General features: G+C 46.4%; 1 protein-coding gene across 1 annotated transcript in view; it reads left to right on the plus strand.

The window, feature by feature from the left end:
• Window positions 1-2,408: 2,408 nt before the first annotated feature.
• The window catches only part of SCN1B (sodium voltage-gated channel beta subunit 1), a 52,296-nt gene continuing 40,317 nt past the window's right edge, over window positions 2,409-14,387 (plus strand). Inside the window, exons 1-2 of the mRNA XM_072155087.1 lie at window positions 2,409-2,736; window positions 11,105-11,520. Of these exons, the coding sequence (XP_072011188.1) occupies window positions 11,481-11,520 (40 nt within the window). The 5' untranslated portion in view covers window positions 2,409-2,736; window positions 11,105-11,480. The remainder of the gene's footprint in view (window positions 2,737-11,104; window positions 11,521-14,387) is intronic.

Consider the following 14,387-nt stretch of genomic DNA (forward strand, 5'->3'; position numbering starts at 1 on the left):
CGGGCCCCACACTATGCTGTTCCCACAAGCCCCTGCATTACTGTACATTTCCCTATGTACCTGGATAGTGAATAGAATTCCATCAGTGCGGTGAAGACTGACACCAACTATGGACAAATGCTCTTTTTCTAAGCTTATGGTCACATTGTGTAGAATAGACAGCTGATCCATAGCGCACTACTACTACTCCCATGATGTAGGATTGCATCACACTACATCTAATTGAAGCATGAAGCTTTTCTATAGCACAACTCCCATGAGCCTGTGCAGAAGTCACACCACTGAGCACTACAACTCCCATGATGCAATGATGCAAGCAGACATGTCACTACGTATCATGAGTAAATACTACTACACCTATCAGGCTTCTTTGTATGAGCTAAACATAGAGCGTAATGCTTGTTCCTTGTGATAATATGAACTACAACTCCCATGATGCAGCGCAGCAGTAAAGCGATGCAGTGAGTGTAAATTACATACTACTCCACCCATGATCCACTGTGCAAAATCAACTGCGGATAGAAGCATAGGGGGAGATTTATCCTCAAGTTTCTGAGGTAAAACTGTTCTAGTTCCCCATGGCAACCAATCAGAGCTCAGCTTTCATTTTATAAACATCTGTGGGGAAATGAAAGCTGAGCTCTGATTGGTTGCTATGGGCAACTAGACTAGTTCTGCTCTAAAAAGACTAAATTTCCGCCATAAAGCTTGTTCCTACTGATTGTCAGTACTACAACTCTCATGATTCTCTGCAACAGAAATGTCAATAGAGCCGTACAATGGCTTTGAATTATGTACTACGTGACCCATCTTCTCTCCATCATATGTACTGTGCACACAAAGCATAAGGCATGTCCTTGTGATAGTCAGGACTACTACTCCCATAATGGCATGTATGAGTTAGGAGAACTACTACTCCTATGATGCTATGAAGTAAATATCAGGACTACTACACACATGATATTATGCAGAAGATATGTTGGTGGGGCCATTGTGTTCACTATGAATTCCAAACTACTACACCCATAATCCACCAGCACATAGTGTTTGGCCTGTCCACCAGCGGCCTCCTGCACTACTACTCCCATTATGCTAAGTAGTAATTATCAGAATTACTACTCCCATAATGCTATGCAGCGAAGATGTCATTCAGGGCAATGAATGACATTGTCCTAGTATGGATTGTCCTAGTGATAGTCAGGACTACTACTACTCCCATTATGCTTTGTTATAATTATCAGGACTACAACTCCCATGATGTTATGCAGCAAACATGTCAATATGGCCATGGTGTTGAGTATGAATTCCATATTACTTCACCTATCATTGGCCATTTCGCCTGCACATAGTGTCCTGCACTACTACTCCCATGGTGCTATGTAGTTATTATCAGCAGTGCTACTCCCATCGGTCTATGCAGTGAATGTGTCATTCAGAGCAATAAATGTAAGGCATAAGGATTGTCCCAGTAATAGTCAGGACTACTACACCCATGATGCTATGAAGTAATAATTAGGACTACTACACCCATGATGCTATGTAGTAATAATTGGGACTACTACACCCATGATGCTATTTAGCAATAATTAGGACTACTACTCCCATGATGTTATGTAGCGATAATTAGGACTACTACTCCCATGATGCTATGTACTAATAATTAAGTCTACTACTCCCATGCAGCAAACATGTCAATAGGGCTATGGTGTTGAGTATGAATCACATACTACTGCACCTATCATCCCCCTGCACATAGTGTAGGGTCCTGCACTACTACTCCCATGATGCTATGTAGTAGTTATCAGGACTACTACATCCATGATGTTATGCAGCAGACATGTCAATAGGGCTATGGTGTTGAGTATGAATCCCATACTACTGCACCTATCATCCCCTTGCTCATAGTGTCGGGTGCTGCACTACTACTCCCATGATGCTATGTAATAGTTATCAGGACTACTACACCCATGATGTTATGCAGCAGACGTGTCACTATGACCATGGTGTTGAGTATGAATCCCATACTACTGCACCTATCATCCCCTGCACATAGTGTAGGGTGCTGCACTACTACTCCCATGATGCTATGTAATAGTTATCAGGACTACTACTCCCATTATGTTATGCAGCAGACATGTCAGTTTGACCATGGTGTAGAGTATGTATCCCATACTACTGCACTTATCATCACCCTGCACATAGTGTAAGGTGGTGCACTACTACACCCATGATGTTATGCAGCAGACGTGTCACTATGACCATGGTGTAGAGTATGAATCCCATACTACTGCACCTATCATCCCCCTGCTAATAGTGTCGGGTGCTGCACTACTACTCCCATGATGCTGCGCAGCATTACGCAATGTGCGCCTGTGAGTTGCAGCGCAGCACCATGGACAGCGGCACCTGCTCTGCATACTAATGCGCTCTGCAGCCTCCTCCTGGTCCTCCCTCCATCAGTCTCCCTCATCAATGCAGCAGGGAGAGTAAGAGAGGGAGAAGAGGAGGAGCAGAGGATGGGAGAGATGACAGAGATAAAGCAGCAGGCGAGAAGAGAGCGAAAGTGACAGGGGGATGGGAGGCAGAGGACAGGGCAGCTAGGGGGGACCGCATTGCGTTGCTTGGAGATCCCTGACTGGGAGACGGTTACCTGGCTGGGGAGCCTCACCGCAAGACGCCTGCACCTGAGGCCAGCCTCCACCGCAGCAGTGACAGAGGCCGGAGCAGCAGACACAGGCAAGTGCCCCCCAAACCGTGCCCACCCACCCTGCAGCTCTGCATGCACCCAACCCAGGAGGCCACAATGGAGGATCTGCTGCAGAGTCCCAGGAGGTCACAGGTCAGGCAATGGCGGGAGGGCAAGGTCAGGGGGTGGCTTCTTCTGCTTCCATATGGGCAAGCGGCATCAGTGCTGGGGGGGCCGGGTCTCCTGGTGGCCCCCAGCGATGGGTGATGATGACTGCAGTGTTCACACAAGTAACTGCAGTGTCTGCATCCAACCCAACTCTGATCAGGGACTATTAGGCTATAGGGGTCCGGCTAGTGAGTAACTGCAAGACTATAGGGGTCCTACTAGCCATTGACTACTATACCATAAGGGTCCTACTAGCCAGTGACTACCAGACTATAGGGGTCCTACTAGCCAGTGACTACCAGACTATAAGGGTCCTACTAGCCAGTGACTACCAGACTATAAGGGTCCTACTAGCCAGTGACTACCAGACTATAATGGTCCGGATAGCTAGTAACTACAAGACTAAAGGGGTCCTACTAGCCAGTCACGTGACTAACAGACTATAGGAGTCCCTGCTAGTGAGTAACTACAAGACTATAGGGGTCCCACTAAGCATTGACTACCAGACTATAGGGGTCCGGCTAGTGAGTAACTACAAGACTATAGGGGTCACACTAGCCATTGACTACTAGACTATAGGGGTCCGGCTAGTGAGTAACTACAAGACTATAGGGGTCCCACTAGCCAATGTTTACCATACTATAGGGGTCCAGCTAGTGAGTAACTACAAGACTATAGGGGTCCCACTAGCCATTGACTACTAGACTATAGGGGTCCAGCTAGTGAGTAACTACAAGACTATAGGGGTCCTACTAGCCAATGTTTACCATACTATAGGGGTCCAGCTAGTGAGTAACTACAAGACTATAGAGGTCCCACTAGCCATTGACTATTAGACTATAGGGGTCGAGCTAGTGAGTAACTACAAGACTATAGGGGTCCCACTAGCCATTGACTACCAGACTATAGGGGTCCGGCTAGTGAGTAACTACAAGACTATAGGGGTCCTACTAGCCAATGACTACCAGACTATAGGGGTCCGGCTAGTGAGTAACTACAAGACTATAGGGGTCCCACTAGCCATTGACTATTAGACTATAGGGGTCCAGCTAGTGAGTAACTACAAGACTATAGGGGTCCTACTAGCCAATGACTACCAGACTATAGGGGTCCTACTAGCCAATGACTACAAGACTATAGGGGTCCTACTAGCCAATGACTACCAGACTATAGGGGTCCTACTAGCCAATGACTACAAGACTATAGGGGTCCTACTAGCCAATGACTACCAGACTATAGGGGTCCTACTAGCCAATGACTACCAGACTATAGGGCTCAGGATAGTCAGAGACTTTAAGATTAAAGGAGTCCACTTAGTGACTACAAGACTATGGCTTTTACTAGTTACTGACTACAAGACAATAGTGGTCTGACAAGTGAATGACTAGCAGCTATAGGGGTCCGACTAGTGAGTGAATACCAGACTATAACGGTCCTACTAGTGAGCGACTACTAGACTATAGGGGTCTGACTAATCTGTGATTACAGGACTGTAGGGATCTGAGTAGTCAGTGGCTACAACACTTTAGGGCTTTGGTGTTTCAGTGATTACTATATTATAATTTTGACAAATCTATTGTCAAGTTGGACTATTAGAGGGGACTGACTAATTTGGGATCACAAAGTTGCTACTGGACTATATTGGACTATAGGGATCTGACTAGTCAGTGACTTCTGGACTATACTGGACTATATTGGACTATAGGGATCTGACTAGTCAGTGACTACAGGACTATAGGGATCTGATTACTATCAATGTTAATAGAGCAGAATGTCAGATCCCATGTAACAGTCCGAGGTGTGAGATTCGCTATTACACATCTGAGCAAGTGACCTGTAACAATGTATAATGACTCGTACAATGTAACATGACTGATACAATGTAACATGACTCGTACAATGTAACATGACTCATACAATGTAACATGACTCGTACAATGTAACATGACTGATACAATGTAACATGACTCATACAATGTAACATGACTCGTACAATGTAACATGACTGATACAATGTAACATGACTCGTACAATGTAACATGACTCGTACAATGTAACATGACTCATACAATGTAACATGACTCGTACAATGTAACATGACTCATACAATGTAACATGACTGATACAATGTAACATGACTCGTACAATGTAACATGACTCGTACAATGTAACATGACTCGTACAATGTAACATGACTGATACAATGTAACATGACTGATACAATGTAACATGACTCGTACAATGTAACATGACTCGTACAATGTAACATGACTCATACAATGTAACATGACTCGTACAATGTAACATGACTCATACAATGTAACATGACTCATACAATGTAACATGACTCATACAATGTAACATGAATGATACAATGTAACATGACTCATACAATGTAACATGACTCATACAATGTAACATGACTCATACAATGTAACATGACTGATACATCACTAATAGCAGCCAGTTCTGAGATCCAGCATTACTCTGCAGAGGGGCTGAGTACAAAATACGGCATGTGATTGCGGTCTGTGTCATAGATGCTGAATGTAACAGTATTCGGGGTATGAAGTCCAGCATTACTCTACAGAAGTGCTGTGTATAGAATACGGCATAATACTATATGATGTTATATTGTGTGGTGCATGCAGTGTCATATAGCGTTATATACTGGGCAGTGTCATATAGCGTTATATACTGTACCATACATATCCCCCATATCCCTTACTACCCATGACCCGCACATTTACAATGATATTCCAAATATGGAGTAGGGGGAAGCGTTTGACTGATGCACGGATGATTTCCTGTTGTTAAGTCCTTTGAAGGCGCCTTTGGTTGCCCGATGTGCGTCACTGGGGGTCATTTCTGTATTAGGCTAGCTGAGATGGCTGATAACAGTGGACAATAGATTTGAGGCGTAATGTCCCTTTATGGGTGTGTGTTGTGCCCCCGGGCGGCTCTGCTGCTCCTCTTGGTATAATGTGTCCTTCCTGCCCTCTCCCCGCAGACGTGACACTGCACAATCATTAGATTTGCTTTGTGTTCGATGTCTGTTGTCATCCAGGCGCAGATTATAGGAAAAGAACCTCCGGCCGGCGGAGCTGAGCGCTGGAGAGCCCCCCACCCTGGTCTAGTGTCCACCCCACCCTGGTCTAGTGTCCACCCCACCCTGGTCTAGTGTCCACCCCACCCTGGTCTAGTGTCCACCCCACCCTGGTCTAGTGTCCACCCACCCTGGTCTAGTGTCCACTCCACCCTGGTCTAGTGTCCACCCTACCCTGGTCTAGTGTCCACCCCACCCTGGTCTAGTGTCCACCCTACCCTGGTCTAGTGTCCACCCCACCCTGGTCTAGTGTCCACCCCACCCTGGTCTAGTGTCCACCCCACCCTGGTCTAGTGTCCACCCTACCCTGGTCTAGTGTCCACCCCACCCTGGTCTAGTGTCCACCCACCCTGGTCTAGTGTCCACTCCACCCTGGTCTAGTGTCCACCCCACCCTTGCCTAGTGTCCACCCCACCCTTCCTTGCCTAGTGTCCACCCCACCCTTGCCTAGTGTCCACCCCACCCTGGTCTAGTGTCCACCCCACCCTGGTCTAGTGTCCACCCCACCCTGGTCTAGTGTCCACCCCACCCTGGTCTAGTGTCCACCCCACCCTGGTCTAGTGTCCACCCCACCCTGGTCTAGTGTCCACCCACCCTGGTCTAGTGTCCACTCCACCCTGGTCTAGTGTCCACCCTACCCTGGTCTAGTGTCCACCCCACCCTGGTCTAGTGTCCACCCTACCCTGGTCTAGTGTCCACCCCACCCTGGTCTAGTGTCCACCCCACCCTGGTCTAGTGTCCACCCCACCCTGGTCTAGTGTCCACCCTACCCTGGTCTAGTGTCCACCCCACCCTGGTCTAGTGTCCACCCACCCTGGTCTAGTGTCCACTCCACCCTGGTCTAGTGTCCACCCCACCCTTGCCTAGTGTCCACCCCACCCTTCCTTGCCTAGTGTCCACCCCACCCTTGCCTAGTGTCCACCCCACCCTGGTCTAGTGTCCACCCCACCCTGGTCTAGTGTCCACCCTACCCTGGTCTAGTGTCCACCCCACCCTTGCCTAGTGTCCACCCTACCCTGGTCTAGTGTCCACCCCACCCTGGTCTAGTGTCCACCCTACCCTGGTCTAGTGTCCACCCCACCCTGGTCTAGTGTCCACCCCACCCTGGTCTAGTGTCCACCCCACCCTTGGCTCTACAAGCATAGGACATGTTCACCTAGATCAACACGGGCCTCCAGGGGCCCCGCCACCTGCTTCAGGGGAGGCGCAATGCTATGACTATTACATGGCAGAGGGGGGAAGCGGCAAAGCCAAAATTAAAGGGGGTCCAAATGCTCCCAATTATGTCTACACATCATGAGACCCGTCAGGACTTGGGACTAGTGACGTCAGTGTGTACAGTCGGAAATTATCACCGTCCAAGGTGTAGAAATTTGGACCAGTGAGAAAGAGTACAGTATATAAGTATGAATCATGGTATGCCGTATAGTAGTGTATACAGGGGGGGTATGGATTAGTGAGAAAGTATATAAATATGAATCACGGTATACTGTATAGTAGTGTATACAGGGGGAGTGAGTAAGAGTATAAAGGGGATCAGTGAGTAAGAGTATGTGAATCATGGAATTCTATATAGAATTTTATATAGAAATAAGGATCAGTGAGTAAGAGTATAGTAATGTGAATCATGGAACACTGCATAGAAGTGTATACATGTGGAAATACAGGAACAGTGAGTACTAGTAAAGAAATGTGGATCAGGAAATACTCTATGGAATTGTCTATGGGGTGGATATGGTTCAGTGAGTAAGAGCATATGAATATGGATAAAGGAATACTTTATAGAAGTGTATACGGGGAAATACGGATCAGTGAGTAAGAGTATATGAATAATATGAATCATGGAGTACTATGTAGAAATGTATACTGGGAAATACGGATCAGTGAGTAAGAGAATAGAAATATGAATCACGGACACTGTTTAGAAGTATATATGGGTGGATACTGTGCAGTAGTGTGTTCAATATGTATCAGTGAGTAAGAGTTTAGAAATAAGAATCGAGGGATACTGGATAGTAGTGTATACGGTGTAGATACCGGTTTGATTTAAGAAGAAGTGAGTAAAAGTAGAAATGTGAATAGATAGTGAACAGTAGTTGTAAAGGTGTAGTTACATGGTCAAAATATGGATCAGTAAGTAAGAGTTTACTGCAATCAGGTTACTGTAAGGAAGCGGATACAGGGTAGAAATTAGGATCAGTGAATGAGAGTATAGAAATATGAATGAGAGGACTGTATAAAGTATTGTTGAAGGAGTAAATATACAATGTGTATATGGCTCAGTGAGCAAGAGTATAGCAATATATATCATTTGATACAATAAAGTAGAATATAAGGATTAGGTACTGAGTAAAAGTATGGATCAAGGGATAGAAGTGTGAATTAGTGATACTGTACAGAAGTGTATAGATTGCATTGTTGAAATATGGATTAGTGAGTAAAAGTAGAGAATTGTGAATGAAATGTTACTGTATAGCAGCACTCTGAATTACATTGGTATAAATTACAACTTGTTCTATGATTGAAATGAATGCTGAGACATACTGGGAGTTGTAGTTTTGTATAGCCTAGACTTTCTTGAAGAGTAGGGTGGATCAGTGAGTAAGATGCACTTCATATACTTTCATTGAACTCGGCAGTTTTCTCCGGAATAACAGATACTTTCCAAAATTGGTTGTAAATAATTCATTTTGCCTCTCCGCTCATTAGAGGATCCTCTCATTAATAACCATCCGGGCAAAGTTTATCTTAAAGGGGAACTCTACAGTTTATGGCAATAAAGAGCTCAGTGCGAATCTCGAGAAACGAGAGGAAACAGTCAAGTAGAAAACTGCCATTAATTAATATTCAGCTTCATTGTGGGAGAGATGATTAAGGATTGTGTCATAATTATAATTACTTGAACCGTCCTCAGGGAGGAAGAAGAGAGGAGAAGAGCCGAGATCAAAGAGAACACAAAGTGCCAGGGAGGAGAAGGTTAATGAAATGGATGCACCTGGGTCCCGGTGCCTGATGGAGATTATACCCTTCCTGTACAATATGAGGGGTTAGAGGTGCTACACATGAGGTGTGATGGTGGCGCCGCTCTGGTGGATGCAGATCTCTACAGAGCTCTAGTGTGTAATACTGCATTTCACCTGTAGGGGAGCTGTAGGGAAAAGAAACACTTGTGCTGGGATATTCTACACATTACAGGATACTCTATGATAAAATTGGTTGAATTATGTAGAAAATCCAAAGTGCTGGTCAAGGGGTGACAGGAGTATGGTCCCCAAAGTGATGGTCAAGGGGTGACAGGAGTATGGTCTCCAAAGTGATGGTCAGGGGGTGACAGGAGTATGGTCCCCAAAGTGCTGGTCAGGGGGTGACAAGAATATGGCCCCCAAAGTCTTGGTCAAAGGGTGACAAGAATATGGTCCCCAAAGTGCTGGTCAAGGGGTGACAGGAATATGGTCCCCAAAGTGCTGGTCAGGGGGTGACAAGAATATGGTTCCCAAAGTGCTGGTCAGGGGGTGACAAGAATATGGCCCCCAAAGTCTTGGTCAAGGGGGTGACAAGAATATGGTCCCCAAAGTGTTAGTCAAGGGGTGACAAGAATATGGTCCCCAAAGTGTTAGTCAAGGGGTGACAAGAACACAGTACCCAAAGTGTGTGTCAAGGAGGTGGCAGTAATATGCCCCCAAGTGCCATTCAGGGGGTGGACATAGTTCCCAAATCCAAAGTGGCAGTAAGGTATGACAAGAATATGGACCCCAAAGATCTGTCAAGGATGTGATAAGACAAGAAGATGGTACAAGTGCCAGTCAGGGGGTGATAATAATATGGTCCTCGAGGTGCGGATAAAAGAGCTGACAAGAATGTGGTCCCCAAAGTGCTGGTCAGGGGGTAAAACTTTTACTGGTTCTGTGTAGTTGGGGTTGTAGAACAAAGTGTCATGTGATCCATCCTGGCTCTTCTGATTGGCTAGTGAATGTGGCAACCCACCTGACTAGCATGGTAAGAGTCCATGGGTGCCCATAGCGCATCTATAACATCCTCATGTTCCCTTTAAGCTTCTGATTCTGTAGCTTCTGATTGCAGTTCTGATACAATCTGAAAGATGAGGTTCTTATCTTTAATACGACACCAGCAGAATGTTTGTAGGTGCTGTCAAACTAAAAACAGGGGCATCTGAAGCTGCCTCTAAAAGTGAATTTTTCCATTTTGCGCCAAATTCCGCCGGCATTTTGGCACACATGCGATCGGACTTTGGCGAAATCATGACGGCTTTCACGCGAAATCGGGGGGGGGGCATGGCTGTCGGACAACCCAACGGATTCGGAAAAAACTTGGAATTTGTCGCAAGATCAAGCACTCACATGCACCGGGAAGAAGCAGGTGAACTCTGGTGGACCTCGGTGCAGCAGCGACACCTGCAGGAACTCGGGCGCACGATCTTAGTGAATCCTGGCAGAACCCGAATCCTCATCGGACATCGCCGCGGCATAGCGACTGGACCAGATAAGTAAATTAGTCCCATTGGGGCTTATTTACTAATGTCCGCAGATCGCACTTTCATCGGATTTTCGTTCTAAGTTTTCGGGCATTGCGCCGCTGGGACAGGTATTTAACTGGGGATTGTGTCGCACGTGATCGGATTGTGGCGCAGCTGTGCTGCTTTCATGCAACAGAAATCGGGGGCGTTTCGACTGATTCGGACTGAGCGCGGGATTTAACATTCAATTTGTGTGAACTCCGGCGGAGCTGAGCAGGGAAGTGACACATGCAGGAGATTGGAGGCGCAGGATCTTCGTGAATCGTGGCATATGTGCATTCCAGTTGGACAATGCACTTTTTGCGATCGCACAGGACGGGTAAGTAAATGTGCCCCATTGTAGCATTGAGGACAGATCTGGGTAAAAGGATGATTGTCTAGACTGATACACTGTAACAAAGCCTCAGCTGTGAGTAGTTTTAGAGCAGAATGTTAGACTGTAATCTTAGCTACTTTCATAAAAACTTTGGAAAATCCGGAACATTGGATAAATCCGGAAGATGATGTGATGGTGAGACACAAGGTCACACAAGGAGCCTTGGAGTCTCCTCGGTGGCTGCTGCTCATGTTCTGCCCTGAACTTGACGTTTTTTCTCTTCTTCTCCTGCAGGTTCATTCACCTGTCTCCAAGACAGTCGCCCCCTGTACCCCAGAAACGACCCCTCTCCCCCTCCTGGTGGTGGGATGATCTGAGCCGGGCAGGCGAGGGTGGAGGGCTGCCGCCTGCCTCCATCGGACTCTATAATTAGCCCCCTTGGAATGATCAGCATCGAGGATCAAGTAACATCTTCTAGAAGAGGAATCAGAGACTAGGGGTGGGGGGGCCGCAGGAGACTCTACAGGGTGGGGGGGCTCCGAAGACGCAGGGACGAGCGCAGGAGGCTGGAGATGTAACAAGACGAGCGAGGCTTCCACAAGACTAAGATAACGCAACGTCCCACGGAGCGAGAAGACTTCTGGGGACCCCAGGACACCCGGCATAAGCCATGGACTACTGGGTGGTGATGATTATCTGCCTGACGGCAGGTGAGTGGCCTCCTACTACTTCTACCAACTAATGGTCCGACTTGTCTGGATGTTATGGTGGATGTCAGTCACATTTAGAGGGAAACTGTCAGCAGCTGTGACTGTGAAGTGCTAGGTCCTGGCCTTAGGTTAATCATAGTTTTAGCTGTGTTGTTAGTAGCAGCAGGACTGTGAAATATGGATTTATATTCTACGACTATAGCTTTGGGGATGGGGGTCCTCACACTGCTGTGCTCTGTGCTATTTGCAGTAAGTGTTAGGTATTTGTCCTGGAGAGATGTGTAATCAGACCTTGATATTTGTTGTAAGTAGCAGCAGGACTGTGAAATATGGATTTATATTCTACGACTATAGCTTTGGGGATGGGGGTCCTCACACTGCTGTGCTCTGTGCTATTTGCAGTAAGTGTTAGGTATTTGTCCCGGAGAAATGTGTAATCAGACATTAATAGCAGAAGGACAGAGAAATATGGATTTATATTCCAGGATTGTAGCTTTGGGGCTGGCGTCCTTACACTGCTGTGCTCTGTACTCTCTGCTAGCAATATTAGCTATTGTCCCTGGAAAGATGTGTAATTTTTGTTGTCAGTAGCAGTAGTGAAATATGGATTTATATTCCAGGATTGTAGCTTCTATAAGTGCACTGGAGATGTGTCCTCACACTGCTGTGCTCTGTGTTCTCTGCAGTCAGTGTTAGGTTTCTGTCCTGGAGATCTGTGTAATTTTACCTTAGTGTATGTTGATAATTGCAGCAGCAGGACTGTGATTTATAGATTATTATTCTAGGATGGTGTATTTTCCAAGTGTCCTCACACTGCTGTGCTCTTGCACTGAATATGCCATTGCTCTGTCATTCTCCACTGAGTGACAAATTCAACCAGAAGCTTGTTTTTACTGAGCACAAAATGAAGGGATTATGAAATTGTTACATGCACAGAGCTAAGAGCACAGCAGTGTGAGGGCACGGCCCACAGAAGCTACAATCCTGGAATATAAATGCATATTCCACAGTCCTGCTGCTACTAATAACACACACACAAGTTTGGTTACACATCTCTCCAGGAACAATACCTTACACTGACAGCAGGGTGACAGCACAGCAGTATGAGGACACACCACCAAAAGCTACAATCTTGGAACCTAATTCTATTTTTCACAGTCCTGCTGCTACTAACAACACACAGACACAAAGGTATGATTATACATCTCCCCAGAAATTATAGCTTACACCAGGGGTGCACCAGCTCTGAGGCGAGTGGAGCCTTTCGCCTTAGGCACAACCACCAGCAAGGGTAGAATCAGAGGTGCAGGGCCTGACACTTAAAAATAGCGTCTCTTCTCACCGGATGTGATGATGAGAGTTGTAGTACCCCCTGGTGTAGGTCGGGGGCTGGCCTGTGCTTGCTGCTTGTGCAGGAAGGTCTGTGACCATCTGGAGGGTGGCTTTCTGCTGACTACGGCTTGTGGTGAGGGGAGGGGCCGCTATTAGGTTACAATAATATGGCGAGCGGCATGTGATACTGTGACCCGTCTGACATTTTGCAACACTCCAGAATGCAAATAGTGATGCGTGGACCCGTGTGGTATGCAGCTTCGTGACAGTGTGTCGTCTGCGATTGGATAATACCTATGACCTCAGGATGTGACCTGCACACTGATGTGTAAGCCAAAGCCAAAGCCCGACAGAGACTTTGTATTCATTGTCAGGATCTCTGCTTGCTGTCAGTGGACTGAGAATCGGTCCACATCTACTGGATTCTATAGGTTACTTATCATGGGATGTCCTGGGGATCAGTCCACATCTACTGGATTCTATAGGTTACTTATCATGGGATGTCCTGGGGATCAGTCCACATCTACTGGATTCTATAGGTTACTTATCATGGGATGTCCTGGGGATCGTCCACATCTACTGGATTCTATAGGTTACTTATCATGGGATGTCCTGGGGATCAGTCCACATCTACTGGATTCTATAGGTTACTTATCATGGGATGTCCTGGGGATCAGTCCACATCTACTGGATTCTATAGGTTACTTATCATGGGATGTCCTGGGGATCAGTCCACATCTACTGCATTCTATAGGTTACTTATCGTGGGATGTCCTGGGGATCAGTCCACATCTACTGGATTCTATAGGTTACTTATCATGGGATGTCCTGGGGATCAGTCCACATCTACTGGATTCTATAGGTTACTCATCATGGGATGTCCTGGGGATCAGTCCACATCTACTGGATTCTATAGGTTACTTATCATGGGATGTCCTGGGGATCAGTCCACATCTACTGGATTCTATAGGTTACTTATCATGGGATGTCCTGGGGATCGTCCACATCTACTGGATTCTATAGGTTACTTATCATGGGATGTCCTGGGGATCAGTCCACATCTACTGCATTCTATAGGTTACTTATCGTGGGATGTCCTGGGGATCAGTCCACATCTACTGGATTCTATAGGTTACTTATCATGGGATGTCCTGGGGATCAGTCCACATCTACTGGATTCTATAGGTTACTCATCATGGGATGTCCTGGGGATCAGTCCACATCTACTGGATTCTATAGGTTACTTATCATGGGATGTCCTGGGGATCAGTCCACATCTACTGGATTCTATAGGTTACTTATCATGGGATGTCCTGGGGATCGTCCACATCTACTGGATTCTATAGGTTACTTATCATGGGATGTCCTGGGGATCAGTCCACATCTACTGGATTCTATAGGTTACTTATCATGGGATGTCCTGGGGATCAGTCCACATCTACTGGATTCTATAGGTTACTTATCATGGGATGTCCTGGGGATCAGTCCACATCTACTGCATTCTATAGGTTACTTATCGTGGGATGTCCTGGGGA

The sequence above is a fragment of the Engystomops pustulosus genome, chromosome 6 (genome assembly GCF_040894005.1).
Source record: "Engystomops pustulosus chromosome 6, aEngPut4.maternal, whole genome shotgun sequence".
Taxonomy (NCBI): domain Eukaryota; kingdom Metazoa; phylum Chordata; class Amphibia; order Anura; family Leptodactylidae; genus Engystomops; species Engystomops pustulosus.